This window comes from Perissodus microlepis, chromosome 20 (assembly GCF_051167445.1).
Source record: "Perissodus microlepis isolate ML-2025 ecotype Zambia chromosome 20, ASM5116744v1, whole genome shotgun sequence".
NCBI classification, from domain to species: domain Eukaryota; kingdom Metazoa; phylum Chordata; class Actinopteri; order Cichliformes; family Cichlidae; genus Perissodus; species Perissodus microlepis.
The window spans coordinates 28,989,308-29,016,845 of record NC_140480.1 but is presented as its reverse complement, the minus strand read 5'-3'; the positions used below and the strand labels follow the sequence as shown (position 1 = coordinate 29,016,845).

Here is a 27,538-nt window from a genome sequence, read left to right as displayed (position 1 = left end):
GTGACACTGACAGGTAAGAAAAATAAGTTTTTTTTGTTTGTGACCTTTTACAGTTCTTATGCCTGCTGCTGCCTAATTTGCACTATTAATTTGCAGTAAAAAAAAAAGTACATTTCTTTTATATAGACTAGTTTGTCTATCGTTCTCCTGTTAAGAGATCGTTGTTATGTTAAACCATATGGCACTCGTGCATTGTGCATTTCTTGCTTTTCTGTTACATTATTAACCAAAACTTGGCTGAAAATGAACAGTAGAGTTTTCATCTTTTTCATAGTACAGACAAAAGCTGCTTGAACTCAATTATAGCATGCTAATTATTTTCTTCACTATCTTTTTCCCCTCTTAAAAGCCAGTCAATGCTTTTTCTATGTAGGTTACTCAGCATGTCCACCTCTTAGAGCTACATTGTCATGCTGCAAATGGTTATTTGTATCTTGTAATGTCCTGTTGGTTCCTATAGGGAAACACTCAGAATACTCGCAAACTGTCACTGGCCTGTTTTCCTAAGAGGAAAATTTACTAAAATCTCCAGGGGCACCTTCAGTCTCCTGTTTAAGAGACTGCTTGAAGGGTGTTATCTTTTGCTATATGTGACCTGCCCTCAAATTATCCCCTGCAAAGTATGACACGCTGAAAACTCTAACAACCTGGGGATGTTAAAGCCTGAAATTTAAGGTCTTTTGCAGTTCTCATCCAGATAGTTATTTTGGCATTGGAGTGTCATTGTGCAAGCTTTCTAGGGCAGTTAGATGTTATCTTGGCCTTTTTATAAGCATGTGGGTTGTCTGATTGACCTCAAGTGCATCAACAGACTCTCCACTGTGTATTATTTACATCCACTCCAGCATCAATCATTCTACTATATACAGCCAGGAGAAATGAGTCCATATGGTTGTATATTACGTCAAGACCTTGGTCAGCCTGCGGTTCGAATGAATCGCAGGAGTCATATTGACAGTTTGATGTCTTATGGAGTTTCTGTAGCTCAGAGAAATTGTTGCTTACAGTTACATCATCAATGTAGCATTAAGAGTACATCTAAACTCTAAGGATTTGGGCTACTACTGTATAAATTATTTTCTTGTTGGAGATCTTCATTGCACGCAGTTTTTGTACTGTATTGACACAACATCCACATCTGTGGTTGTGTATGTGGTAAAAATGGGCACAGTAACTGGATAAACTCTTACATAAAATTCCAAAGATTTCTGGTTCATTGTCTGTTGTTTTGTCTTCTTTAAAACAATTCTCCCTGTTTTCATTTATTTAAAAAATATATCTTAAAACTCAGCTGACTCAGCTAATTAATGATAACATTATTTCAAACAGACCACAAAGTTGAGCTAAAGCACAATTCCAGTAGGTCCACGCCAGCTGATGGCTCAGCTGATATACTATAACAATCCAACTGGCAACTCTCATACAAGGTGCAGTATTTATTTTATTTTATGAACATCTGCAGAAACCCTTTTCAATGCCAACTCCAGCCCGGAGCCTTCTTTTCATGCTGTGTCTGACTTCATCAGTGTCTGTTTGTTGTTACTGGTCAGTGTTGAGGTTGTCACTCAAAAGGAAGTATTACATATTTATCTTTACTCTTTAAAAAGTAATTTGCTACATTACTCATTAACTGTAAGAAGTAAATACTTACACTACACTACTTGTAATATAACTTTTTGCGTCGCTCCACATTATGGCATGAGATGCACTGTCATATAATTACCAGTTAGCAATATAAACCTTAGGCTACATGCTGACACACTGCCACAAATCCCTATTCAGTTGAGGACACAGAATCTTTCTTTTAGTGTTTAAATATTAACTCAAACCTGGCTACGGTGACTCTTCTGTAGGAACAGGAAAAGGTAGAAATGGAAGCTGCAGTGCCACTTCACTGTTTGTTGGCTGCTTGTCTGCCCTCATCTTTCATTCAGCTTTAACACCATTCTGAATTGGAGTTCTTTTTAATTAGCTTTATGTTAGTGTCTTCTTCATCAAAGTATCGGTGGATGTTTCTGGCACTCACACAGTTTGCACTTTGCTGTTACATTCTTCTCCTTTTGTGCAATAAAAATGAAAGTTGATATTATAGCTCTGCTTTTCAAGCCTTTTGAATTCTTTTCTCTATTCTCGCTCCACAGGAGCTAAACACAGGCATGTTTGAAAAGTTTTGACCACTAAGCTGAAAGAGGCTGATGGGGTATTGTCGTCACACCGGCGGGCGGGCAGGCGGGCGGGGTGGACACATGAATTTGTGAATGCACCAACTCGAGAACAAGACGATGCAGGATCTTCAAACTGATGCCATAAGTGCATCTACTTAAAATCTCAGCAAAGTTCCAATCTCAGTGACCTTGACCTCAAGATCAAGGTCAGAGGTCAAGTTTTCAGAAAATTTTGTGAACGCGATAGCTCAAGAAGGAAGTCACCTAGGATTTTTAAATTCATACCATAGGTGCATCTACACAAATCTTGAACAAGTTTGAATCTCAATGGTCTAGACATCAAGGTCAAGTGTTCTGAAATTGTCCTAGTATTTTCAAGTCTTTGCCATATTGTACCTAATAGGAGGTAGCACTGGCCACTGCCGGTATTTTTGTCTGTCCATCATTTGTGCATGAAGCAAATAACAGCATAAAGCAAATAACAGCATTACTCTTTGGTTATTATTGTTGTTATTAATACTCTAATTTTATATATATATAGATATATATAGATATATATATATATATATATATATATATATATATATATATATATATATATATATATGTGTGTGTGTATATATATACATATGTAAATATATGAAAATGTGGGTTGTATCAGTGTCACTCTGTTAAAGCTTAGCTGTGACATTTTAATAGCAGGAGCATTAATAATGACTAAGTCTACATGTGCCCTGTGAAAAAAGGTCTAAGGTCTGAAAAAAGGTGTTTGTACAGTTTGTACAGCCCCTGACCCTTAGTTTGCACCTACTATAGTTTGTTTCTTGCCTTTGGCTTTTTTAAAATGTCGTAATTTACTTTTAATCTTAGGTATTCTGTCTCTGACAGTAATGTGACTACACCCAAAGCAAGAACTTTCTTATTGGGTTAAAGAGCCAAGTTACACTCACATTAAAGCAGTTTAAAAAGTATGTTTTATTCCGCCGTTGAAAAGAAAGTAGGCGTAATTCCACATATGAATCTTACAATTCTGCCTAAGTCAAACTGCCAAAGCTACAGTCTGTCATTGTTGCTGATTGAGTCGTATTCCAGAAATGTGTTTGCACTGGGGATTTAGGAAAACACAACTCACCTTAAAACAAATGTTATTCTTATTTTTTAACATACACTCCCTGTTCAGGATAGAGTTAAAAAAAAGAAGGCCCGTCCCACAACAGCAGAACAATATATTCCCAGCTGAATGAAGAACTGTGTGACAACGCTTTTACTTCTTGACAAAACAACCTGCGCAGTATACCCACACAGTTCCAGAATAGAAAAACCCAGAAGGTATCAGTATGATTGATGCTTTTCTCTCTACTGATTGCTTTACTTTCTTTCGTCTCACAAACAGCTGTGAGACCTGAATTACGCCTGGTAATGAAACCACTGAAAACCAATCTGGCACGAATCTGACGTCACAACTCTGATGTACTTGAAGGCTGTTTCTTACAAGTGACTGAGGACTTACTTTTTCTCAATTAAATGGACAGCCAGCTCTGACATCTGTATTTTGATTTGCTCCTTTCTTTTTTTTTTTCTTTGTCTTTGCTCTATCAGACAGCTTTGCAGTATACTGAATCTCTTGCTCTGTGCACAGCATCCAATATTGATATGGAGCTTGAAGGCAGATAGCATGCCAAACAGCTAAATGCCATGTGGATTTTGATGAATCTATGCAGTGTTGGTAGGCAGGATTTTACAGATAATGATGTCATAGCGCTGAACGTGTAAATACTCAATATTTGTTTTTAATTTTATATATTTTTTTCTTCTTTATTATTATTCTCATTCTAAAGCAAGCTGGACTTAATACCGACTTGCAGAATTAAATAGATCCATTTTCTTTCTTGTCTTACTGTGTCGATTTCTTTCATGCAAAAACTTGAAACCACTTTTGTCATTTTTAATAACACTGCCCCAATATCATAAATCTGAGCCTATGTTTATTTGAAAACATTCTCAGTGTGACTGTGCCAGGGGCAGGAGGCGAGGACAAATATAAGTGGCATCAATCACTGGCTGTTTCATCTCCTGGCATGGCCCCAGACAAACAACATTTAGAGAATAGCAATGCTGCTCCCTCAGTTGTTAGTGTTTACAACCTGTGTCTATTTTTCCTTTTAAAGCAATCTTTTTATCTCCTCTGTGCTTTATCAGTCTGAGGGATCCTTTTCTTTGCAGTTTTTTATTTGACCCAGGGATCATAAAAGAAAACTGCAATCCAACTTATCAATAAGACAACTTCATGTCAGTGTGTGTCTTATAGCTCTGGGGCCTTGCTTTGATAGGTTTTCTTGACTTTCAGTCTGAAGTATAAGTTTTATTTATTCCTCTTCAAAAGTTTTTTTTCTATACTTTTAACAACATTCTAGTATGAGGATAATTTATATTTTGATAGCAATACAATATGTGACAATATGTTGTACACAGATGGAACAGTGAGTATTACTGTCATCTGATGGTGACAGACTGCCAGGAGGTCTTTGGTTTCAGTCTGCAGACCAGCTGGCGAGACCAACCTTTTTGTGTGAAGTTTATTCTCCCTGTACGTGCATGGTTTTTGTCTGAGTATTCGGGTTTCCTCTGGGTCAGGTGGTGATTCTAAGGTGTGAATGAAAGCATAAATGCGATGAACCGGCAACCTGTCCAGGTGGTACCCCTTCTCTTGCTCTTGGGATAAGCACAAGCCCAAATCAGTTGAATGGATGGATGAATTAATGTTATAAATATGCATTAGCTTATTACGGGGTTGTAATAACATTATGGGCATGTTAATGTTACAGTTCAGCTTACAGAGCGGCTGGTCTGTCTGCGTAGTTCTAGTTTTTTTTGTGCCCCTCTTTAAGAGAGCACTTCTAGCTCTCTAAAATGGGATAGCCTTGCAACAAGGGAACTCATTAATCTCCCTCTGTATTTCCATCGTTAGCACTAGGAGAGTAGAGTGCTTCCCCACTTAATTTGGCTTTTGTCCAAACTGTAAAACCCATGTGTTAGGAGTAATATGAAAATCCAGTTAGCCATATTTTCTCTAGGAGCAGTATGTGATGTCTCTGTCTTAAGATCTTTCAGTGAGATTAGCAGTATTTCATCCATATCTTGGCTGGTGACTGACAGATATGCTTTCCTTTCCCTTCCAGCTTTATGAAACTCTGTTCCACTTTGGTCTTGGACAAATCAGCTACCTTAACATCTGGCCTTGTTAACAGTTTTGCCTGTCCTGTTTCCAGATTCTTCTCCTGGCTTTCCATGTATTGAATAACATCTTTACATACAGCTTTATCACATCACAGACATTTTTTCTAGGTTTTTAGTTGCTTAATTTAACCCCTTTACTGTCGCTGCTGTGTTATTTATTTGTTGTTTTCACTAAAACCAATTAAATCTTACTAATTAAGACTAAATAAAACAGTAGTCATAAAGGCTTTGAATCCTGACACCTGCTAAATGAAGTCTATATAATTACTGCGTTTGAAGAAACCGGAGCTGAAGTATGCTTAATTTTCAGTTATAATGTCATTTTATGAATGAGACAGTCCACACTCTCTGCTGTACTCTAGAATAGGAGAAGTCAAGGGGTCAAAAGCCTTTCCATAATAAGTGAAGTGAACCATAAATTGAAGAGAGCTTCAAGCCTTGTAAAATTCTTAGTGGGTTAATTGCACTGTCAGTGCACGTACGGGACTGTTTCATTGCATTTGATCTAAAGATGGTGAACAAAGTCAAAGCAGCCCTGAGAACTAGAGACAATTAGTTAAAAGTCGTTAACACAACAATGAGTGATGCTTCAGTCTGAGCAGGGCTGCGTGATGAGAACTGCTCTGTAATGGTGTTTCCTTCACCGCCTCTGCTGGCTAATTGACAGTATATTTATTCCTCTGAATTAGCGCCTGGTTTCAGCTTTTCCTCCCTCACTATTAAGAAGATTGGCTGTGAGCGTTTAACTTTGTCTGTCCATTTATGAGTGAAATGGTTTGAAAAGAGGAAAAAAATGCATAATTGGGCTGGCTTAGTGGTGCCTTGATTAAGTGGCAGAATGTCTTTGAAGTGACAAAGTTTGATTTTTGCACATATGCAGGCGTTTCCCAAGTGGGGATTTACTGGGGCAGAGAAGGCCAAAATATTGTGTGATGTAGTCTATTCCAACAGAGCCAATTTAGCTTGTAATTGACCTCTGTGTTCTCCCTCCTATGTATATTGATTGGGGGGGGGGGGGTCCTAGTGAAGTTATAGACTTTTAGCCTTACCTTTGATGTCTTAAAATTTAGGGAACTTTTCTAATAATTATTTTTTTCTCAGAAATAAATCCACCTCCCCTCCTCCTCTTCCTCCCAATCCCTTGCTTGCTACAGAATGTTAACCACAACAGGCTAGCATGAGGTTTGGAGTGGAACAGATGTCATTATGCATGCTTCTGTAGATTAGCTAATCACAGACACCACCTGGGTGTGCTGATTGCCATTAATCCACTATTATAATTGAAAATTATGGTTTGTGCTGCAAAAGCATGCTGTCTCTTCATCGGCCCTAATAGACCGCGCACCTTTGCTTCCTGGCAAACTTGTCAGTCACACTGAAAGCAACGTGAACCCCTGAGGTGAAGAGCTAATATATTTATATGTGTATAAAAGTATGTAAATAGAATGTTTGCACCGTATGAGAGTGGTCAGGTTTTACATACTGTTTGCTGAGGATACGCAATTTAAATCATTTTTGTTGTCCCATTTGGATTCCTCAAATCTGACATGAGTGCTGGCTTCCTATAGGGCTTCATAATGATTCACTTAATCTACTATCCCAGACAGCTGGCAGTAGCCTCTTGTGAGTTGCCCTCTAATGGAAAACCCAGCATCAACTGAACGATGTCCTGCCACAGAGCCTGGTCCTCATCCTGCTGCCAACTCTTTGCTTGTTCCTCCGTTTATAATCCTGTTCAGAAATATTCTCAGGGAAAGCGGATTACCATACAGAGGGGTATGAATCTCCCTCCAGTTGTATCACGCTGCTAATTAAATTTATCATTGTCTTCAGAAATGGTTGCTATCCTCATTCTCCTCACTCTCTGGGATGTGTGCTCCAATAAAGGCGCTTCCTGTTTTAGTTATTATGCCTAATGGATTTCTCTCAGTCTGGGATTGTTGTCCGTAATCGGCTGTTCTGTTACATGTGAAGAGTTCACAAACAAAAATGGCGGTATTGCATCTACTCCTCCGCCCTCCACCCACCCATGAAATGAGTGACACTCCACCTCCATGCTGCATTTCACTTCTCCAGTGTTACATTGTTAAGTGTTTGTCTTTAAATGGAAACCAAAAAGTTAAAGTAAAATGTTAAATAAGGAGATGTGACAAACAATATGCTGCAGCGTGTGGTCTTATTTTTTTCTCTCAGAGATGGTTTTTAAAGATTTAATTACCAAAAATCATCTTTTGTGCTTTTTGTTTTTCAAGCAGATGGATAATAACTGCTATTTTCCACTTATAGAGCTCTTAAGTTAAGACTGAAATAAGTTCCCTAACTTAAGCTCCCCTGTGCTCTGGGCTCAAAGACTGAAGACTGGAAAAAATCAAAGGTAAAGAAAAGTAAGGCTGGTGGTATCCACACTAAAGTGGATTTCCTGCCTTCACTCTGCACCGTCACACGGTTTCTCTCTCTCTCTGCCCCTTCAGTGCTGCCAGCACCAAACTTGTTTTTCATAGCACTTGAAACACAAGAGCAGAGTTGTTTTGTTTCAGCGTAAGACATGTTTCTCCACGGTAAGAGATGGCGAAGCTTTCAGCTGTCAAAAGAAACATTGAGGAGTGTGTGAGGAGAGCACAAAAGAAGCAAGGAATGCTTGTCTCCAAATTCATCACAGCACATTTCCAACTCAGGCTGTGCAAGGGCGCATTGAAGATGGACACAGGAGTATACCTTTTACATATGGACCTGCAAACATAAACATTTTTTAACCGTCACCATGACTGTGTTCTTCCTAAACTCCTCCCTTCCACATTCTTGACCTTAGGTTAACCATGTGTAATGTTCGCGTTGCACATCTTCGGTTGGATGCTTCAGAAGATCGTCTGTGAAAAAAAAAAGCCAGATAATTATGATTGAGAGTCAGTGGGAGTATGTTGGTGTGTTGTGGTTGGGGTCGTCGTGTCCTCCAGCATTTAACATTTAGCTGAAATAACACAGGGGGTGTGTGGTCCATGTTGGCCCGCTGTATCAGTTAGATTTTTTGACTCACCCTTCACCCAATAGGTCATTATTGAAATCACGCCGTAGTTTGTAAGGTTTAGCTCTCAGAGGGATGATCTAGCCTTAGTTTGTGTGTTACTGCAAACTGGTACGACTGAGAACAAAGCTGTGTGTTAGCTGGAAAACTCACATGGAAAGAATCATCTAACAAATTCCCACCTCCCCCCACTGGAATGTTCTGGCAAGCTATCTCTGTGACATAATATTAATAACAGAGACCAACTGTATATATCAACTGGGAGATGACTCGCCTCTATTAAATCAGTTCTGACTGGATCAGTCCCTGAGCTACACAACATCATGACTCACTCACTCAGGCTGGGTGTCATTATTGTCATGCTCTCCGTGTGCACTGTTTGCCTGACAGAAAGCACCTTCAAGATGCTAATAAAGTGGCTCAGGGCTCAGCTTATGATATTTGGTGGTGGATCTGACAAACACGTATGTTTTCTTTTCGGTATATGGTCTTAGCCTCTTTCTGTCCCACTGCAAAGCGCCCTATAGGGAGCGCTTTGAATACATATTTTCAGAGCATTTGTTCATGTGCGTTCCCCCTGTCTGACACTTACCTACAGATGCATATACACACATATCCATACAGTGTGCACATGCAAGTTGCTTGGAGCTAAACCAGTGTCTAGGAAAAGGGTGGTGAGCCTATAAAGTTGGTATATGTAGAAGTTTATATAAAGGCATGTATAACAGTTCAAGTCAGTTACGCCAAACGTTTATGACATTACATAAGATTACATTATGACTCTTTTTTGGCTATTGGACCCATAAATTCGTGGTGGGTAACCTTTTAAATCTCAAATGATGGTCATGGTCCGTATTTCTCTTCATCTGTCTTGGAGACTAACTGTGCACACAATTGTTTCGCCGTTAACATGAAGGTCATCCCAGGCCTGTTTATACAGATCTTTATAGACAAACGAGCACCTGAAATTGGTCACAAAAATCTGTGAAACGCAGATCCAGATGTTAATGAGGTCATTCATGGTTCTATCCCAGCGCAGTTATTTTTGCATGTGTATGATCACGCCATGCTCTACTGGTGCACAACAGGAACAGTCTCAGAACCTTTTGATCCCACCTCTTACACTGTGATCTCCCCACATACTTTGCAGTGTTTATAGAGACAGTGTTGGCAGACTCAGCCAACCTCTACTTCTGTCGGTTGTGTGACGACATTGTGGACACAGATATTGACTTTGATATGCTCTAGTTCGCCCCACCCTACCACGGTCCATCATGCCTAATCCATCAGTCTGTCGGTCATGTGGAGGAATTATTTATTAAACATAATCAATGTCTGCTATGTGGAAGTGAAAGAATACAAATCAGAGACGGCCTCAAAAATGGCATGAGATAAATATTTAGTTGACATTCAGCAGCTGTAGGGAGGTTTTGCCTCTCTGATTCTCTTCATATCTGCTCGCTGGCATCTGGCTGCTATAACCTTTTCATCTGCTTTGAGTGACTGATGTGGCTGCCCTCTCCTCCCAGGGCATACACCAGGTTTATTGAGTAGCCCCTCGTGTGTCTTCAAAGAGTTACAAACATTTAGTCTATGAATTATCTGTATCTAGTGGCCAAGTGATGTTTGTAGGCATGACTACACTTAAGTTACACCTACACTTGTGTAGGTGTAACTTAAGTGCAACAACCTTGCGCCATCATTCTAATTATCCTCCACACACATCGTATGCACACCTCAAACGCACGTATAAGTGATGGAAGATGAGCGGTGGGCTAAGATTACTGAAGTTCAACTAGCTGACTCATTTCAGTGATAGGTGAGTGTCCTGTTCTGCAGCCAGGCTGCTACACATGATAAATGACAGTAATGTAGGAGAGTGGTTTCTCTTCATGCACACCCTCCCAGCATAGCCTCCTGGAGATGGACGACAAGGATCAGGTTGTGATTGTCTGCCAGAAATAGTGGATACATCATTCCCCGGACCTGGAATTGCTTTTTAGCCATAGCTACTTATGACAGCACATGCTGATGAAGAAGAGTGAAGGTGCAGTCAAGGACATAGTGATGTACATGAAGAGGTTACAGTAAACTGAGTTTGCATTTTCATGTGTCTAAGTAAAACATGTGGTTATAATCACTTATGACCAGAGCAAAAGTTCTTTTTAATTGTTGTTATGAAGCTTTACGGCATGTCACATGATTGCCTCAATTGAGGAAGTTTACTTGGGATGCACTGATCAGCCAGCTAAGGACCAGTATCGACTGGTTTTGCTTTAGTCGCGACTAAATTGCTTGCTAAGTAGCAAATACTCTTATGAGTTTTTATTCTTCATTAAAAATCCTTCTCAAGAGCAGACAAAGGCACATCAAAATATTTAAAATAACTAAATCATAAGTACTCATTATGCAGAATCGCCTCTGAGGCTTCATAATTGCTTACTCAATGTTAATAAAAGTCTACAGACTTCAGAAGAGGTCAAAATTTCATGAAGCATAAAAAATAAAATGCGTCTTTCCATTATAAAAGACCACCTAGTTCTTGGTACTCTCCCTTTTTAAATAGCTTTCATAATTATTGAGTAATTACTTACTGACTAATAAATGTAATTGATTCAGCACTAATGTATGCAGATACAGCTCTGGTGTGTGTGTCCGTGTCAGCAACATGCCATTTGAAGATGTGAGTCGAGACTCGAGACAGCATCTGGGTCAGCCAAGCAACAAGATGCACACATCAAATCAGCAACTGCTGCTCCTCGGGCGGTGCTTTCCAATACAAAACACCTTCTGCTTGGCTGTGCATATTATTAGCAGACATGCGAAACATCACTGCTGACTACCCAGGGCATTTTAGGCAAACTTTACGCATGCACACACACCCACGCACATACACACTGTATGCAAACATACGAAATCTCACATCACCAAATGTCCAGAGTTTAGGAACTTGGCAAATTCCTCTGTCATGACACATCCCTTGTAAATAATTCTTGTACCACATTCTCACGATCACACAAAATGTTAGGCGTCTGATATATTTCATTGCCACATGTTTAGAGTACTTGTAGAATTTTTTTCTTTGATGAAAATCAAAATCAGTGTGTGTGTGTCAGACAGAAAGAGAGAAAGGGAGAAAAGACGGAGAGACTTTTTGTTTCCCTGGGGTTCTCCCTGATGCATCAGGGAGCATATTGTCAGTGACAGCCCAAGTTATTGAGGCTAAGAGTGCATCACTTTACTTGCTCTGTAGAACTATAATCCGTAGAGCTGCAGATGCTACTTTTGCCGCTTTGGTGCATTCTGAAGCAGAAACAGATTGCACGTGTTTTACAACTTTAGGAAATCTTGTGCATTGTCCTTTACCTGTTGTGGATTTTTTTGGTACGCCAGTTCCTCCTGTAATCGTAAATGTCTGTGGTTGGTGGAGCTTGATAATTGTTAGGGTGCAAATCACATACATGTATTTGCAACATCCACCACTGTTGTTGTTGTTGTTTTGACCACCTAGATCTGTATGAGAATCCTTCCATCTGGTCCCTCTCATTCCCATTTTTCAATAGGAAGCTGACCGATCTCTCCTCTTGTCGCTTCTTCATTTCTCTCTGATCCACTGATGACAATGAAACCCTTTGTCTCCCTCTCCATGCGGCGAGATGTAGCGATGACTATCCCAGAGATGGGGCGAGAAAGATTGTTCTGGTCTTTGATCTCTTGTTTCTCATTAAACCCCTTTGGAAGCTATTATTTGTTAGAGTGCATGTGCGCACATGCATGCTCACGTGTAGTGCGAGGGAGCACTTTTGTTTGTCTGTGGGTTGTGTGGGCCTATAATAGGCGTATGCGTGTGTCTGTGTGTGGATAGACAGACGGAGGTTTCAAACTGCAAAGATAGCAAACAGCAGAAGGCTTTTTGATGATGTAGCGTGCAGAAGGGAGCTACTTCTTTTCTGGCCTCCACATAGTAGATCAGCAAGATGAATAATGGGTCGAGGAAGAAATGTGTTTGAAGGCTCTCTTTTTAACACACACACACCTACACACACACACACACACACACACACACACACACACACACACACACACACACACACACACACCTTCATTCTGTTGTGCATTGTATTTTTATCTAGAATTTTATTTGAGTGCCTCAACCCTCGTTGAGTCACTGTAAGAATTTTGGAGCTGTGCATTCAGAGTAAAAGTGCTGTGTAGAAATGAAGATGAAAACTATCAAAACAAACAAGTTTCTAAATGACACCTTGTTTAAAAACCTGTTCTTTTCTTCCTTTTTCCATGCATTGTTTCTCCTGCTGTCATCTTTGTATGGGTCTGCTGCCTGGTAGTAATTTTGGAAAAGCACGCTTGAGTCCTCTTCTGTAGTGGACGATGGAGGTCTCTACAGCTTGTTAAAAGTTTGCCGTTGTTGACTTTTCTTCCCTGCTTTTCTCTGAAGCTTTGTGAAAGGAGGTCCTCACAGTGTTTTCCATAGGCTTTTGGCCAGTACACTGAACTCGGTGTAAGATTCACTCTACAGAGTGATAAAAAAGTAAAAAGTGCACTTACAGAAGCTTGGAAAGTAAAGCGTCTGGACTTCTTTAAGTTTAAGACGCCAACTGTCTGCCATCTATAATCCAGTTTTGAGATCCCTTCCCAGATGCCTTGATGCCCGCTCACATCCAGGGCCCTTTGACTTCAGTAAATCACATGATAGGGTGGGGCTAGGCTTCACAATGGGTTCACCTGAAACCTTGGCTGATTGTGACCCACACCTGTTTTCACACCTTGGCTCGTCTTCAAGTGTGATTAGGTAGAGGATCAATAGGAGATCCATGACCCTCTTGGGAACACTCCCATAGGGCTTCAAATCTGGGACTCTCCACCAATTGCTCTTAGAAATGAAGAAGCTTCTCAGATGAGAGGTGAAACGTCTTCAAGAAACTTAAAAAAGTCATTTTCTTTCCAAGCTCCTTAGACTACAATGACCTGGATGACTGAGAACCTTCACAGACATACTTACAAAAGCTGTACCTTTTAACACTGCAATTTAAGTAACATCTACTGATTAGCCTTAAAGTACCTTAGGTATCCCAAACTGATACTTACTCTCCTTTTTGATACTAAAATTCTGAAAACACAATGGTACCAATTTCTTTCTTCTGTACCATTAGGTACTGTAGGCAGTGTATGCAGTTCTTCAGGAACTGAGGGGGGCAGCACATCCTAGTCTTTCATTACTTGCTGAAGAAGAATGACACCCACAGACACTGCAAAAACTGTAGTGTATGAGGAAGATGACAATTAACTGCAGCTGCCACAATAACGCCGTCACTCACCTGACTCATAAAGGCAGCCCGAGGCAGGTGATGATTTATTCACTCAAGGTGTGCTTTTCAGCCAAAGGGAAGAAATTCTTCCAGTTTAGCAAAGCCCCCCAAATATCAACATCCAAATCTGCTCATAGAATTAAAAGTAAATGAATTCACAGTTCAACATTCAACCATATCCTTCTTATGTTATTCTGAAATTTACGTTATTTGCAGTAATGTTAGTAGGTTACACGGCAGCAACTCTAACATTTCAGTCTCTGTTCTGTAAACAAAATATAAGATTAGCATTTTAAATAAATGGTCTGCAATCACTGTGCTGGTGATTTAACTTTTTAAACTTCTTAAACATGAATTCTTCAATAAATACATAAATAAGGTTTAAGTTCATGGGATAAATAATTTCTTTTGGTGTTGAACTGGGATTTGAGAATCCACTGGTACTAGTACTAGTACATTATGTGTTGGTTAATAGCTTTCTGAATTCCAGTAAAATTATGCCATTAATTGAGATATAACTTTATGTCAACTGGTATTGTACTGATGTGAAATGATCTTTTAAAATGGACATCAATTTCTTAAAATCCAAAGCTGAATGTAAGAAATTCCAATGTTTACATGGTGTGAATGGTAATGCAGTTTTTTGTGTGCTTAAACCATGATGTAATCAGTTGAAGTGACAAGACTGTCTGCAGCCACAATGATAGCTTTGTCATGCTGTACTTCGACACAGTGTTGCTTTGTTTTCAATGTTAATGTTGTGCTCACTGTGATATTGCTAACATAGTGTATATCCTCCCACAATGGAAGAATTGTAGCATTTACTAATTAGCCCAGAACAGGAAGTAAAGCTAAGGCTGCTGGGACCTACGTTTGTTATAAAGGGTTAAGGAAAATATGTGTTTTTATATAATATTGCCACTGTGTTAAAAAGTCATGGTTACACCAAAAACATCCTGTGGGAATCACAAATATCTGAAACAAATTTCATGGCTTTCTGCCATAGGTGTTAGGAAAAGTCAGTGAATCTCGAAAGTGATTAGGATACATCCTCTGGGAACCATGATTATCTGTACAAAAGCCTGAGCTGAAGTACATGGCAACATATATCACTGGATAACTTCAAAATAAGCTGTCTGTGAAACCATGAAACACCAATCATAGGTAGGATTAGGTGATATAACAATAGCTATTTCTGTGTGGACCAAACTAATATAACCTGTAATCAAAAGTTATATTGGTTCAGCAGCAAATGCATCTCTAATATGATACAGGACAGCTGTTTGTTCCCAGGAGATTTTGGTATGGATGACCTCCAATAGCTGATGCACATGTAGGTAGTAGAGGTGGGTGTGTCAACTGAGTTGCAGTGGATCTGACAGACTGCAGGGCCAAGAAATCATTTTCTGAGAGAAGTGGCTGGAGATAAATACTGGGTGAAGGAGAGTTTAATGCCATAATCTGTCAGTCTGCTCCATATCACAGAAAGGGGATAGGACAGGAGAGAAGAGAAGACCTGCTTCTGATGACTGTCAGGTGACTGTGACTGTTCTTAGCCCCCCTGCCTCAGCTAAGAATCAAAAGGCAACCAAAAAGGCTTGCCTGTAGCTTTGTATACATGTATGTATACGTGTATGTATATGTGTATAAATCTATCTATAAATATCTATATAGATATAGAGATAGATAGATATAGATCGATAGATAGGTGTGTGTGTATGTGTGAAAGGACAATTTCAAGGTCACTTCTTACTGCCTGGAAAAAAAAATGCTTGTTACTTTTATTGCATGTGGTTAACTATTGACTGGGGAGGACAGGGTACTTTGAATTAATGTGAAGTCACCTCATTTGGCAAGAATTCATCACACCGTACTACACAGACTGACTGGCTCCACTGAAGTTTTGATATGGCATGCACACATGCTCTATGTATCAATATAATAGGTGTAGACTGTTAAATGAGCCAAGACTGCACTAAGCCAGTTTCATCTCAAACATGTAAGTAATGGATATTTAGTACAGTCAGCCAACAACTGCAAGTAAGCCACCCGAATCCAAGAATACATTTCTGAATGCCGAGTGCTTTGGGAGACCATCTGTGTCTACTGCCAAGTGCACTGATGATTATTACACTGACTATAATAAACCTATAACATTAAGTCCGCATTCAATCTGTAGCATGACTATTCCTTTCAATTACCTGCTAAAAGAGTTCATTGCTTACTTCTGCCAAGGGTGCAGGGATAATGCTGCTGTCCTTGTGGCACACCAAGCTCACATAATATCATGAGTCCCTTCTCCAGCACCTCATTTCCTCCAATTCTCTTATCAATAGGAATTTGATACTTACCGCCGATAAATCCTGTCATTCAACATTCTGTAAAGTCTTGATTTTAAACGTTGAAATACTAAAACTGAAACATGTATCTTGTCTAAAAAGATCTCTGACCTGGCCATTAGTTATTTTACAGCCAAAACACCCACAATGTGCAGTCTGACCTTATGTTAAGATATGGTGCCACTAATTGGATTTCAAGAGAGATCTATCTAACCTGAAGGGAGAAGGGCTACTGGGGACATTGATTTCCTTCATCTAACATTTTTCATCCCAAAGTGTTCCTCCATCCACAATTAATCACTTGAGCTTTGCAGCACTAATTGACTTCACACAGACTCCCTTTTCTAGCCAATTAAAGTACAGCTCTCAGCTTAAACAGTGGCCACACGAGCGAAAGATTTGGTCTAAAACAAGAAACAATCCACACCTCTCCAACTTCAAAGAAGGGTGTTTAAGGAGAAATGCTGGTTTTATTCATGTCACATTGATTGGGCAGACATGACACTGAAAGATGAGCCCACTGGTGCAAAACCCACCATGTGTGTATGCCTGTTGCTCTCTAAAGGGAAACCAAAATGAGCCGTAAGTGTTTATTTCATTTTCCTCTACCTTTTTAGTATAAATATAGACAACCGTGTTTCCAAAAATCTGGTGATTCCTCTGTCTGCCTGTCATACAGAATGAGGCAGGACATTCTATTGTCCCAAGTTGCCAAATGAACCTAACAAGGTGGTAATTAGCAGATGGCAGGGGCTTTCTCACCATTTCTGGAGCTGCACTACTGTCAGAGAATTGCCTCATTAGATGCCCACTGACACCCCTGCTGGTGACGTCTCTTCATTGCTTCCTCTCTCATTTTGGAAGAGCATTGTGTCTATGCAAGCATATTGTAATTTAACTGCCTGTTTACTGGATGCCTGGGTAAATATCTGTATTGCAAGTGTATTGTTTTGGCCCCGGTGAACCGAGAGCATGCTGGTGTGCCAAGTCGAGCTGCAGGGTTTTAGCAGAAGACAAACAAAGATGGATAGTTTTACCTGAGTGCTCGGTACAAAGTTTGGAAGCTTATTTGTTTCTGTAGTTGAAGTTTCTCATTTTGCCAAGAGTTTTTTTTTTTTTTTTTTTTTTGAGTCAACCTAACTTCTTTCTCATGATTATACCAGTCTGAACAACAGATTAACGGCTATGATCTAATCTGTTGGTCTGCTGATGATTAAAATACTATGTAAACTATTAGACTTGGTTCCACTTTGGTCACTAGAAGATGAAGCCTATCAAAGTGATAATCGATAGGCAGCACATGAAATTATTAGCCTATATCTTTTTTTCAATGGCATGTCTTAAACTGTTGGATGGATTGTCGTGAGACACTTTACCCCAGATGAAATTTCAGTTGATGGTGTTATTTCTTTCAAGACGAGATGCGAGATAAAATGACGAGATAAAAAACCCATTACTGTCATCCTCAACTGTGCTTTGCTGGTTGTGTGATTTGGTACATTTTAACACAGTTTTTCTAAGAAATTGAACATAGTCAGCATTATACCTGCTAAATTGTGTTAGCATTGTGATGAAGGATTATGTAGAAACAGTCTCAGTGCTGCTAGCATGCTTCTAGGCTTTTGATTTTATTCTGTTTTGTTGTAATTATGTTTTTAAAAAAAATCCGAAGCACCTCATATTTCTAAATAAAAGTACATTACAAAGGATTTGTTCTGCTTTAGAATTTCATTGTGCACTTTAAAGCAGAAAAGTTGTGTACCCATTTGCTAAGCCTGTCCTCCTGCTCCTCAATATGTGACCTGAAAACTAATGGCAGCTATACACAAAAAGAAGGCTTGGCTTGTATTTGCCTTTATCCTCGCAGCAGAAGACAGGTGGAGAGGCACTATAGCGACAGGTAGATGCAGACATCCCTTGAAAGCAGAGGATTGTTATTAGAGCAAATAAAAGGTTAAGTGGCTAGCAGTGGAATAGAGAAAAAGGAGAGATGCAGGGAGGCCTGATAGCAATTCAGAAAGTGATCTCAAACATAGGTGTGAAGAGCCCCGTGGGGATCTGCCAGGGCTGATGAATCTCCACAGAAATGGCGGCACAGGCATGCATGGAGTGGTTGAACAATGATTAAAAGGGAAAATGAGACAAGCATGGTAGGTTTCCATGTGTGTTCCCATGCATCATCATTAATCCTCCGTGCAAACGTCACCCACTTCGTGCACCTTGTCCGCCTTCACTCCCTTTGTTTTTAATAATTCTCCATCCTTGAACTGCAGTTCCCCTTTTCCCCAGCTGCTCCCCTACACTCCCCCTGTGTGAGAGTGCCTAATAGCCGGATGACAAGGCACAAAGGCTTCCATTGTGTCCCACATGCCTCGTACTACTACCCTGGCAGGCCAGTGATGTGCTGCCTTGTAACCTAGCAGGAAGCTGAGAGTCGCTGCACTCCCCCTTTCTCTCATTCTCTTTCTGTCTCTGGAGATATGATGTGGCAGGCTAACGCAAGCTGACAGGCGGGCCACAAAGGCTACCCTGTTAGAGGCTCTTGAGTAGGAGTTTGCTTTGGGCAGTGGAGGTAATTTGCATGTGTTTGTGTGTAAGTGCAAGAGAGAAAAAGAGATTGATTTTTGTTGACCCTGCGTTGTATCTACACATAGTTGCGGGAATTCTGTGGTATCGGTTAGTACCCTCTGTTGTCCACACTGAAACCAGTTGATCTTTCAAGGCCTTGTGTGAAAATAGATTTGGGGTGGGTTTCCCAAGCTTGATAAAAGCCCCACCCAGTGGGAGGGATGGGATGTATTTTCTTTATGTTTATTAGAATTTGGGGTTTTTCATTTCTCATAGCTTCTGGGAACATGGACCGCAGGCTTGTGGCTTTTGTGGGGGTTTTGTTGTGTATTCAAAGCCAGGCAGCTTTTGTTTCATTGACCTAAATTCCTTACATTCATTGTGCCAATAAAAAGTCTATAGAGTTACATAATAGATAGCCATGCTTCTCCATGCCTTAGCACTTACTTGTACCACTGACATGCTGCAATTACGGTACCGTTTCAGCTTAAGCAAATTAGCAGGTACATGAAGGATGACTGGAAGCCCCAAAATTCCAAAAACCTGCCTGTGCCTTCCTGCAGAGCACAGTGCCACAGTACTGAGTTGTGTTGAGCATCCAGTAAACAAGAAATTCAAAACGCTTTATTAAAAAATATTCTCACCACCACTTTTTAAGACAACATTATCCTGCTGATCTGCAGTCCTAGCATTACTTGTTTTATCCCCTTAGGGAATGAATAACAATGAATTTAATTTACAATATTTTGGAATTAGGTGGGTTTTTATTTTGTCTTATTCCCCAGCTGCCTCGGCTCTCCTTTAACACTTCCAGATGAAAATGTCATAAAAATATTGTTCAAGTTTTTCTTGAATTGGAAAAGCTCTTACAGAGTGTGGGATGTGTAGGATGCGCCACAAAAAATTCATTACTTTCACTATGGGAATATTTCTCTTTGCTATTATGAGAATTGGATTTTTTTTTCTACATTTTATTTTCTACATGTGTCTGTATGTGTGTGTATTTTGTAAATTAGTGAATACATTTGAATGCAAAAAAAGAGTTTTAGTTGTTAATTAAAATAATGATGCAGAGTACTATTTCAAAATATGTATGAGCAGATGAGCCAACAAGAGAATCGCTCTTACAATTTGTAAAATTACTTATTTACATATTCTGCTGGAAGACGTGACTGACTTAAGCTCCCCACAGTAGTTTAATGTCGATCTCATTTGGAGTCTGTCATTTACTGCATGACTTGTGTTTGATTTGTCAACATTTCCTGATTTGGATAAGACATCTGCTGGATTTCACCACTTCTGTCAGAGACTCTGGCAGACATTGGCACATCTTGGCCTTGCGTTTCTGCATTTTGGGCTGCACAAAGAAAAAGGGACAGATGCATAATACAAGACTTGATTCTGATCAAAGTCAAAGTGTTGTTTTGAGAAGAAGAAAACCCCCCCAAAACAAAACAAATGGCATGACAATTGATGTAGATATCACATCCTTGTGCTCACTCCCTTAGTCAGCAGCGTCAGGTTAATTGTTTACCCCCTGCTAAGCAGTGGTGGAGAGAATGAGCTTTGATGCCCGCAGTGGTAGTGAAGACGTATTCAAAGCACATCCTGCGTGTCCCTTCTTCAGAAAGAAACTTATGCTCCACACACAGCTTGAGACCACACAGTGGAAGAGTAACTGTAGCAAAGAAGCACAAGGGATTTTGCTCTTGGTTTCTTTCTTCTCTCTTCATCTCTCTGTGTACTCTATGATATTCCATCACTCCAAGAAGAACTGTAAATCTTCTTCTTGCACTTTCTTTCTCAGACTTTGCTTCCTTTTCTTTTGCTTCTAAAAAACAGCCATCCTAATGTTCTGTTCCTGTTTTGTTTTTTTTGTTTGGTTGTTTTTGTCGTGAGTGCATCTGAATTATTACTACAAAATTGTCCAATTAATGTTTAATCAGATCACTCCCCACACTTGGATTAAACTGCTGTTCCTACTAGGAAATAATAGTGCTAATGTTATGCTCTTGCCTTTTGCCATGCGTCTGGATTTTTAATGATAGAGCTTAATAAATATTTAATCATATAACTAATAGGTTTCATTCCGATCGGGATCGGATAGGGATCATACTATGTACATTTACCTACAGTTGTGTGAAAAAGAAGGTTTTCCAATTTAGGACACAATAAAAAAAAATGTGTTCCTTAGCAGGTCTTGAATTAAATATGTATGTCTGATGGGTTACATTGATTGACTGAACCTACAGTGCTGGGGAAAAATGTATCTCAAGGGTCTAACTCATCGATGATAAAGGTGGGCATAGCTACAGTGACATCATCCATTGGTTTCTGATGTTCTGCGTTAAAGCCTTGAGATCCTGATTTAACAAACAAACAACAAAAACCCGTTTTTCACAAGGAGGGGTGTGTCTGACTGTGAAGTGCTTTGGCTGGCAGCTTATTGGTCACAAGCCGTTATGTAATGAGCATACCAAGGCCAATCCTCCTTTTTTAAAACCTAGCACGAGACCTGAAGTCTTTTTGCAACCTCTGCTATCGCCATCTGGTGGCCATCAGATAAAATTGGCTTATTGTTTGTGATCTGGAAGCTAGGTCCATCTTTTGTACAGTTTATTGCAAGTGTATCTGTAACCTGTGTATTATTCTCGACCACGTTTCAAAAATAAAGTTTTTAACTAAAGCTTGGGTAAAAAATTTTTTTCATTTTTTTCATTTCATTTCATTTCTTTAAGGCTTATTCTTTATGTTAGCATGATAGCATGAAACATGACAGTGATCATTATTGGAAACGTAAAACTTTCATAGACTTGCATCACATCACATAGTATCAGATGTAAATATTTACTGTCCCAACATGTGGTGTTTTTGATTTGGGGACTGTAGCAGGGGTTATTAATTAGAGCTTTCCAGTATTGTTGGTTATAAAATAAAATTTCTGATTATCTTTTTTTAATTGTCTTTAAATGTAAATAATCAAAATGGTGTTTTTAAAATGTGTGTAGTTTGGAGGCCATCCAGTGTGAATTCATAACTCAAACTTTTCTTTTCTTTCCCTCCAGGTAAAGTGTTGAATACTGATTTGCGTCACTACCTCAGTCTGCAGTTTCAGAAGGGCTCCCTGGACCATAAGCTCCAGCAGGTGATTAGGGACAACCTGTACCTGCGTACCATTCCCTGTGAGTAGCTTCCTCAGCCTTGGGCCCTTCAGTCTTCTCTCTCTGTCTGGGTCTTCTTGTTGCCCTCTCACCTCTCCAGATGGAGCGTGGTCTCTTCCCATCTGTAGCACTACCTGTTATGCATTTTCCTCCAGGCCCTCCCTATTCTTTAATTCAAATAAACCCCTTTAACTTGTTTTCTGTTAATTTCTTCTACTTACACTTCAGTATTATAAACTGCAGATTTTCACTTCTTGATCTTACCAAAATTTGTAAAAGCACACAGTCCTATGAAAACCTGAATAGGCTTTTATATGGATGTCTACATAGGTAAAATATATAAATATAGACTTCAGTGCTTGTGCAATAAAAAAGGGTGAAAAACTTTCAGTGTTTTTATGTTTAATAATGGAGTTTTGCCCTTGTGTATATGAAATATTTAATTAAGAGAAATGTTTGTCAGTTTCTGATTGTTGTCAGACCTTGGTTGTGTTCGATTTAAATTCAGGAAAGAGTAATTCTACATTTTCTTCCCTATTTACTTTCCACCCTCTGATTTTTTTTCCCCCTCAGTTTGAGTTTGCTCCACTGCTTCTTTTGGAATATTCTGTGTTTATACCCGAGTGATTTAAAAATGGACAACAAGGCCAACAGGCGTAAATGAACGAGCAGCTGCAGTTCTCTGGGATGCGCAGCTGAGTTAAAACCAAAACAAAACATAAACAACAATGTTTTTGCCATTTATCACTGCTCGAGACAGCATTTATTACTTGTGCAACTCACAGTTAGCATTTGGAAAGCTTTCATTTCTGACATTTTGCTTGTGGGGGACATTATTCAAAAGACAGTTGGAGGTGCATTTAAGGAATATTGCTGTGTAGAAGTATCACTGATTAATTTGAGATGCATATTTATTTGTGTCTTACCGAATAATCATGCTTGCTGTCGTGGAAGTTTCACAGTAGTTTAAAGTTTAATCATTAGACCTCCTCTCCTAATTACAGTGTGATAAATAACATCTCAGTCTTTTCTATCGCAAATAAAATGCAAATGTTACATTTTCTCGCATTATCACAGCTGAAAAGCAAGTGTTGTAGTTGTACCTGCTTGTGCACATTTGGGTCTACTTTAGTGCGTTATTGTGGAAGATAATAGAAACTGTGAACCACGCGTATCAACACTGCGGTTTGGCTTCAGTAGCTCAGCATATGTCCGCTGTCCAGTTTGCTCATTCAGGCCTGTGCCAGTGGCTTATCACAGTGCACTCAGCCAAAGTGACCCTGTGAGCAGCCTAAATAGCCACTACAACATGATGCCATGCGCTCATTACAACACTCCAAATAGCATTTCGGAGTGACAGAAGTATGACTTTGCTTTTCTGCTGCACACAGAGAAGCTTCATTAAGTGTCACTCTTGCCTCCCACAAACTGGGGCTCAAGACAGTACCAGGGGTCTAGGTCACCCAAAAATCCTTAAAGCTTCACTAAATCCCAACACCCAACTCTACCGTCTACTATCGCGCTCTCCTTCCCTGGGTATTAATATCCATTGCAGCACAGCACTCAGGCCCACTAGTCTCGCTTCACGATAAAACACCAAGGAAGGATGGTGCAAAGGTAAAAATAAAGTGCCTCAGGTTTTCAGTCAATTGCAATTTCTATTTTGAGAAGTTAAAAACAAGTGTAAAAAGAAAAAAAAAAAACTAAGCATAGCTGTTGCACTGAACTCATCACTTACTGTTTTCTACTTACTGTAAGTCTCAGACAACTGTGGATGATGTGTGCCAAAATGGACAAGCTAAATGCACACTTTCGAGTGTTTATTGTGTCTTTACTGTAGCTATTGAGCCAGCAACTGTAACCAACACTCATATTTCCATGTCCCTTCATGTTAGCGTTCTGATTTATTGTGTTTTTATCGTATATTACAGTCAAACTCACACAGTCTGACTAAAAGTTTGAAGTTGGCACTATGCAATCAAGCATCTGTCAGTTTACAAATGGCAATCCCTGTGCTTCTTTACTCATTCTTTTTTGTTTTGCTGCAATTAGCATCTTGTGGGCAAATGCTTGTTGTTTCTTCTGGTGCTCCACTGAGTGGGTGTTCAACCTGCAAAATACAGTTCACGACTAAGAAAATCCATGAAACACAGTTCATACCTAACACTGGAGAGCTGGATTTTGATGTGAAGTCAGAATAACCTCCACAGACCTACTGTAGCAACTACAATTACTTTTTGTTTTTCTTCTGTTTTGCTCCTGTATTGTTTTCATACAGTTGTTTCATCTCTTAAAAAAATCAAACACATAAACTAAAAGTTAAAACAGGCTTGTATTTTCCGGTGAGAATTGGCAGCAAATTTCTTCTGGTGCTCTCTTCAAGGCTCCTTCTCCCAGTGCTCTTTTTTTCAGGTGGCAGTTTCAGCAGTCTTAGCAGTTTCTTTCCACTGTCTAACCACTGAATAACAAACTACACATACAGTTTTATTTTTGCTATCTCTTTCATGTTTTAAAAATGTAATGTTATTGTTTTCTCCTTTATTTTGTATTATTTTGGGGGGTTTCTGCTACTTTTTGCAGTCATGTTGCACCAACTTCATATGAAAACACATTTGCATGATTGTATAACAGGAAAACCGATCCAGTGTCTTGGAGTTTGTTGGTAAGGTAGCTGAATTAACAATAAATAGCTACATAATACATTTCCCTATCCCTTCTTCCAAAAATGAGCTCATATATCTTCTTCTTGTGATTTTTATTGGTCTCATCTGATTGCTCTGTTTGACAGAATAAAAGATTGCCTTTGCAAGAAACTAAGCAGTTTCAGATGCGATGGCTCACACTGCAGTCGGGATGGATGTTGACACAGAAAGAAAATGAAGAATGGGGATGGGTTCCTATTAAGCTCTGAGTTAAAATCCCTCGTGCCTGCAGTGCAGTCAGATAGCAGAGCGGTTTAGCTGAGGTATTTCAAAAGGCCTGATTACATCTAAGATGATGGTAAGAGCGGCTGGCGTGTTAGGGAGCATTAAATTATTTTCATAACAGTAAGTTTTAAGTGTCTTGCCATTGAGACCATCAACAAGGGAAAATGTGACACTTTTTAAATCATAGTTGCAGCATGGTACTACTTAATGGCTCTTTGCTGGAATTGAAAGTGCTTTAAGGTTGCCTGTTTCAGGGGGTAAAGGGCTGTAAAACGAAGGGGGAAAGGAGAGCAAAGGATGCATTTGGGGAAAAAAGGGAATTCTTCTTTCTCGATTATTGTTTTAGGCAAAGCAACTGCCACCGATCATAACCATTGACATTTGGAAATACACTGCAAGTATGCGTGATTTGCTTGTTGTTGTTGTTTTTTTTATTTATTCTTTTTTTAGTGCAGGAAACAACTATTGTGGCTAATAAATCAACAGAAAGGGCTTTGAGGTGACAGTGTGTTATATTCATTTGAATCTATTCACAATATCAGTTTGTGGTTTGTTGATAATGAGGTCCCATAAAATGCGTTGCATAAACAAACATTTTATTTAGGTAGCCGTAGGCTGGCATGTCAGAAGTGTACAGCACCAGGATGTACATTGGATTAGTTATTATTAATTTCGGAGAACTAATTTCCACACAGAGTAGACATGCAGATGGTGTTATTATTGAAAAAAATATGTGTAAGGTCAACAGAGAGCTTTCTAATTTTTCTCATTTATCGTGCTTAAAGTGGTGCTGTTCTACACAATCGGCGTCAAAGTATGTAATTAAAAATCTTGTTCATTGTCATCACTTGTATTTCCTCTGTATTGTGACAGCTGTGTTGCTCTGTGGAGGACATTTTTTTCCCTCTGCTTCATATTTGAATAATGAATTCATCGCTTTGCTGTCCCAGCTTTGTTGACTATTCATGATGCCGACACAGATTCTCCCCTGAGCATTGTATTTGGACTTGAATCACATCCCTGTGGGCATGTTGGATTGAGTGTCACTTCCAACCCCCACTCCCACCCTGGCAATGAATGGCACATTCCACTTGTTTGGAGTTCCTACTGTATTAAACTTTCTCATTGTTGGCAGGTACTACTCGGCAGCCTCGAGAGGGGGAGGTTCCGGGAGTGGACTACAATTTTATCAGTGTGGCGGAGTTTCGTGAACTGGAAGAAAGTGGACTGCTGCTGGAGAGTGGCACCTACGATGGTATGTTCTCATGCACAAGGAACACAATATTATGGAGGGGCCTGGATAGATAGTTTACTTTTAAGTGGGAGAAATAGGGAGTTACAAAATATCAGACACACATCAGACCCTGACCTTGGTATCGAACTATAAAATGATTTTGTTCTTTTCAGACTTTTGTCTGGTTGTTGATTGTTGGGAATACCAGTTGTTCAAGTTTTTTTTTCCTCTGAGCATAAAATACAGTCACTTTTAATCATTGTTATAAATAATGAGAAACAAATACTGTACTATTATAGGGGTAGATTTGAAGATTGAGTCATACAGACAGCCACAGCCACTGGCAGTCACTGTGAAATCTTTTGCCCCAGGCAACTGCTAGCAACTATTTTTACAAGATGTTGCTTGCCAGTGTGAAATTGGTTGCAAAGAGGTATGTGATGCCGCACCAAAAACCTCCCTGTGATTGCCCTTTGGTTGCTAGCAGGTAACCATGGTTGCCAATAGTTTGCAAGATGCTGACTCCAAACACTCGCCAAGCCATAGTAAAATTTTAAAAAGGGTGATGGAAAACAGAAACTCAGACAGTTTGTCTTCAAAGTAAAAGTTACATCTTTTGAGGTGTGCTTGCTGCAGGTTGAAGAATAAATGTTGAGTGTTGGAAGACAAGCCATCGCCTTCCAGTAGCCAGTAGCAAATGACCAAAGCAATTACAAGGAAAATTTTGGTGCAGCAAGTTCTTTGTCACATATCAGTCTCTAGGCTTGTGTGACTAAGGCTAAAGATGGATTTAACTGTAGTGTGACCCCTGAATTGGTGCTAAAATCATGTCTAACATAATGAAATCCTGCAGATGTTCTGTTTTGCCATCGCACCATAAACAAACCACATCAAACAAGACAACTTTTCATTTAAGATCACTCTGCTCAGATTGTATTCTGGCTCAGTTGACATTCTTTTCATCGGCCTAAAGTAACTGAACCAAACTGGAAAACACTACAATTTCTGTAAACACTATAAATGAAAATGACTGAGGACAGACCGATGTCCCAGTCCATTCCAGTCACCAGGGTCCTGGTTATTAGTTGTCTTGTGAATTTGCTGAGCTGTACTCAGTAAGGTCATCAGGTGAAATCAGCACATTGCCCGTGTCATCAAACTGCCATCCTAAAAATGAAAGAACTGGAGATAATATATCCCCAGATGGCTTTACCCCATTCACCTACTCATGATGTCGAAAATGTGTTTGCTATGTAAAAGCTCTTTCATCTGCCCTCTGTCCCACATCTGCTCCCGAGAGACTGGCCCTCCAACCCGGAGCCTATGAGCCAGTGCTCGGGATAAATAATGGATCCCCCCCTGTCCTTTTCTGCCTAATGTAACACTACCATGTGTGTATTGAATGGAATAGAAACACAACCTCACAGAGTTAATTATTAATGCCAAGCCTTTTGCTCAATAAACTTCCACACAGACCTACAAATAGACAGACATACTTTAAAGCAGGAAGTGAGAGGGTGAAATATTTGACCTCATAATGGCTGGCCTTGGTTAGTGA

The 27,538-nt window shown here is 39.6% G+C and overlaps 1 protein-coding gene across 3 annotated transcripts in view; it reads left to right on the top strand.

Annotated features, from left to right (window-relative positions):
* magi3a (membrane associated guanylate kinase, WW and PDZ domain containing 3a) overlaps nt 1-27,538 on the top strand; it is a 105,289-nt gene that overhangs the window by 43,898 nt on the left and 33,853 nt on the right. For all 3 annotated transcript variants that reach the window (XM_084917962.1, XM_084917964.1, XM_084917963.1), the window contains exons 2-3: nt 21,724-21,840; nt 25,882-26,001. In XM_084917962.1, coding sequence (XP_084774088.1) covers nt 21,724-21,840; nt 25,882-26,001 — 237 coding nt within the window. The remainder of the gene's footprint in view (nt 1-21,723; nt 21,841-25,881; nt 26,002-27,538) is intronic.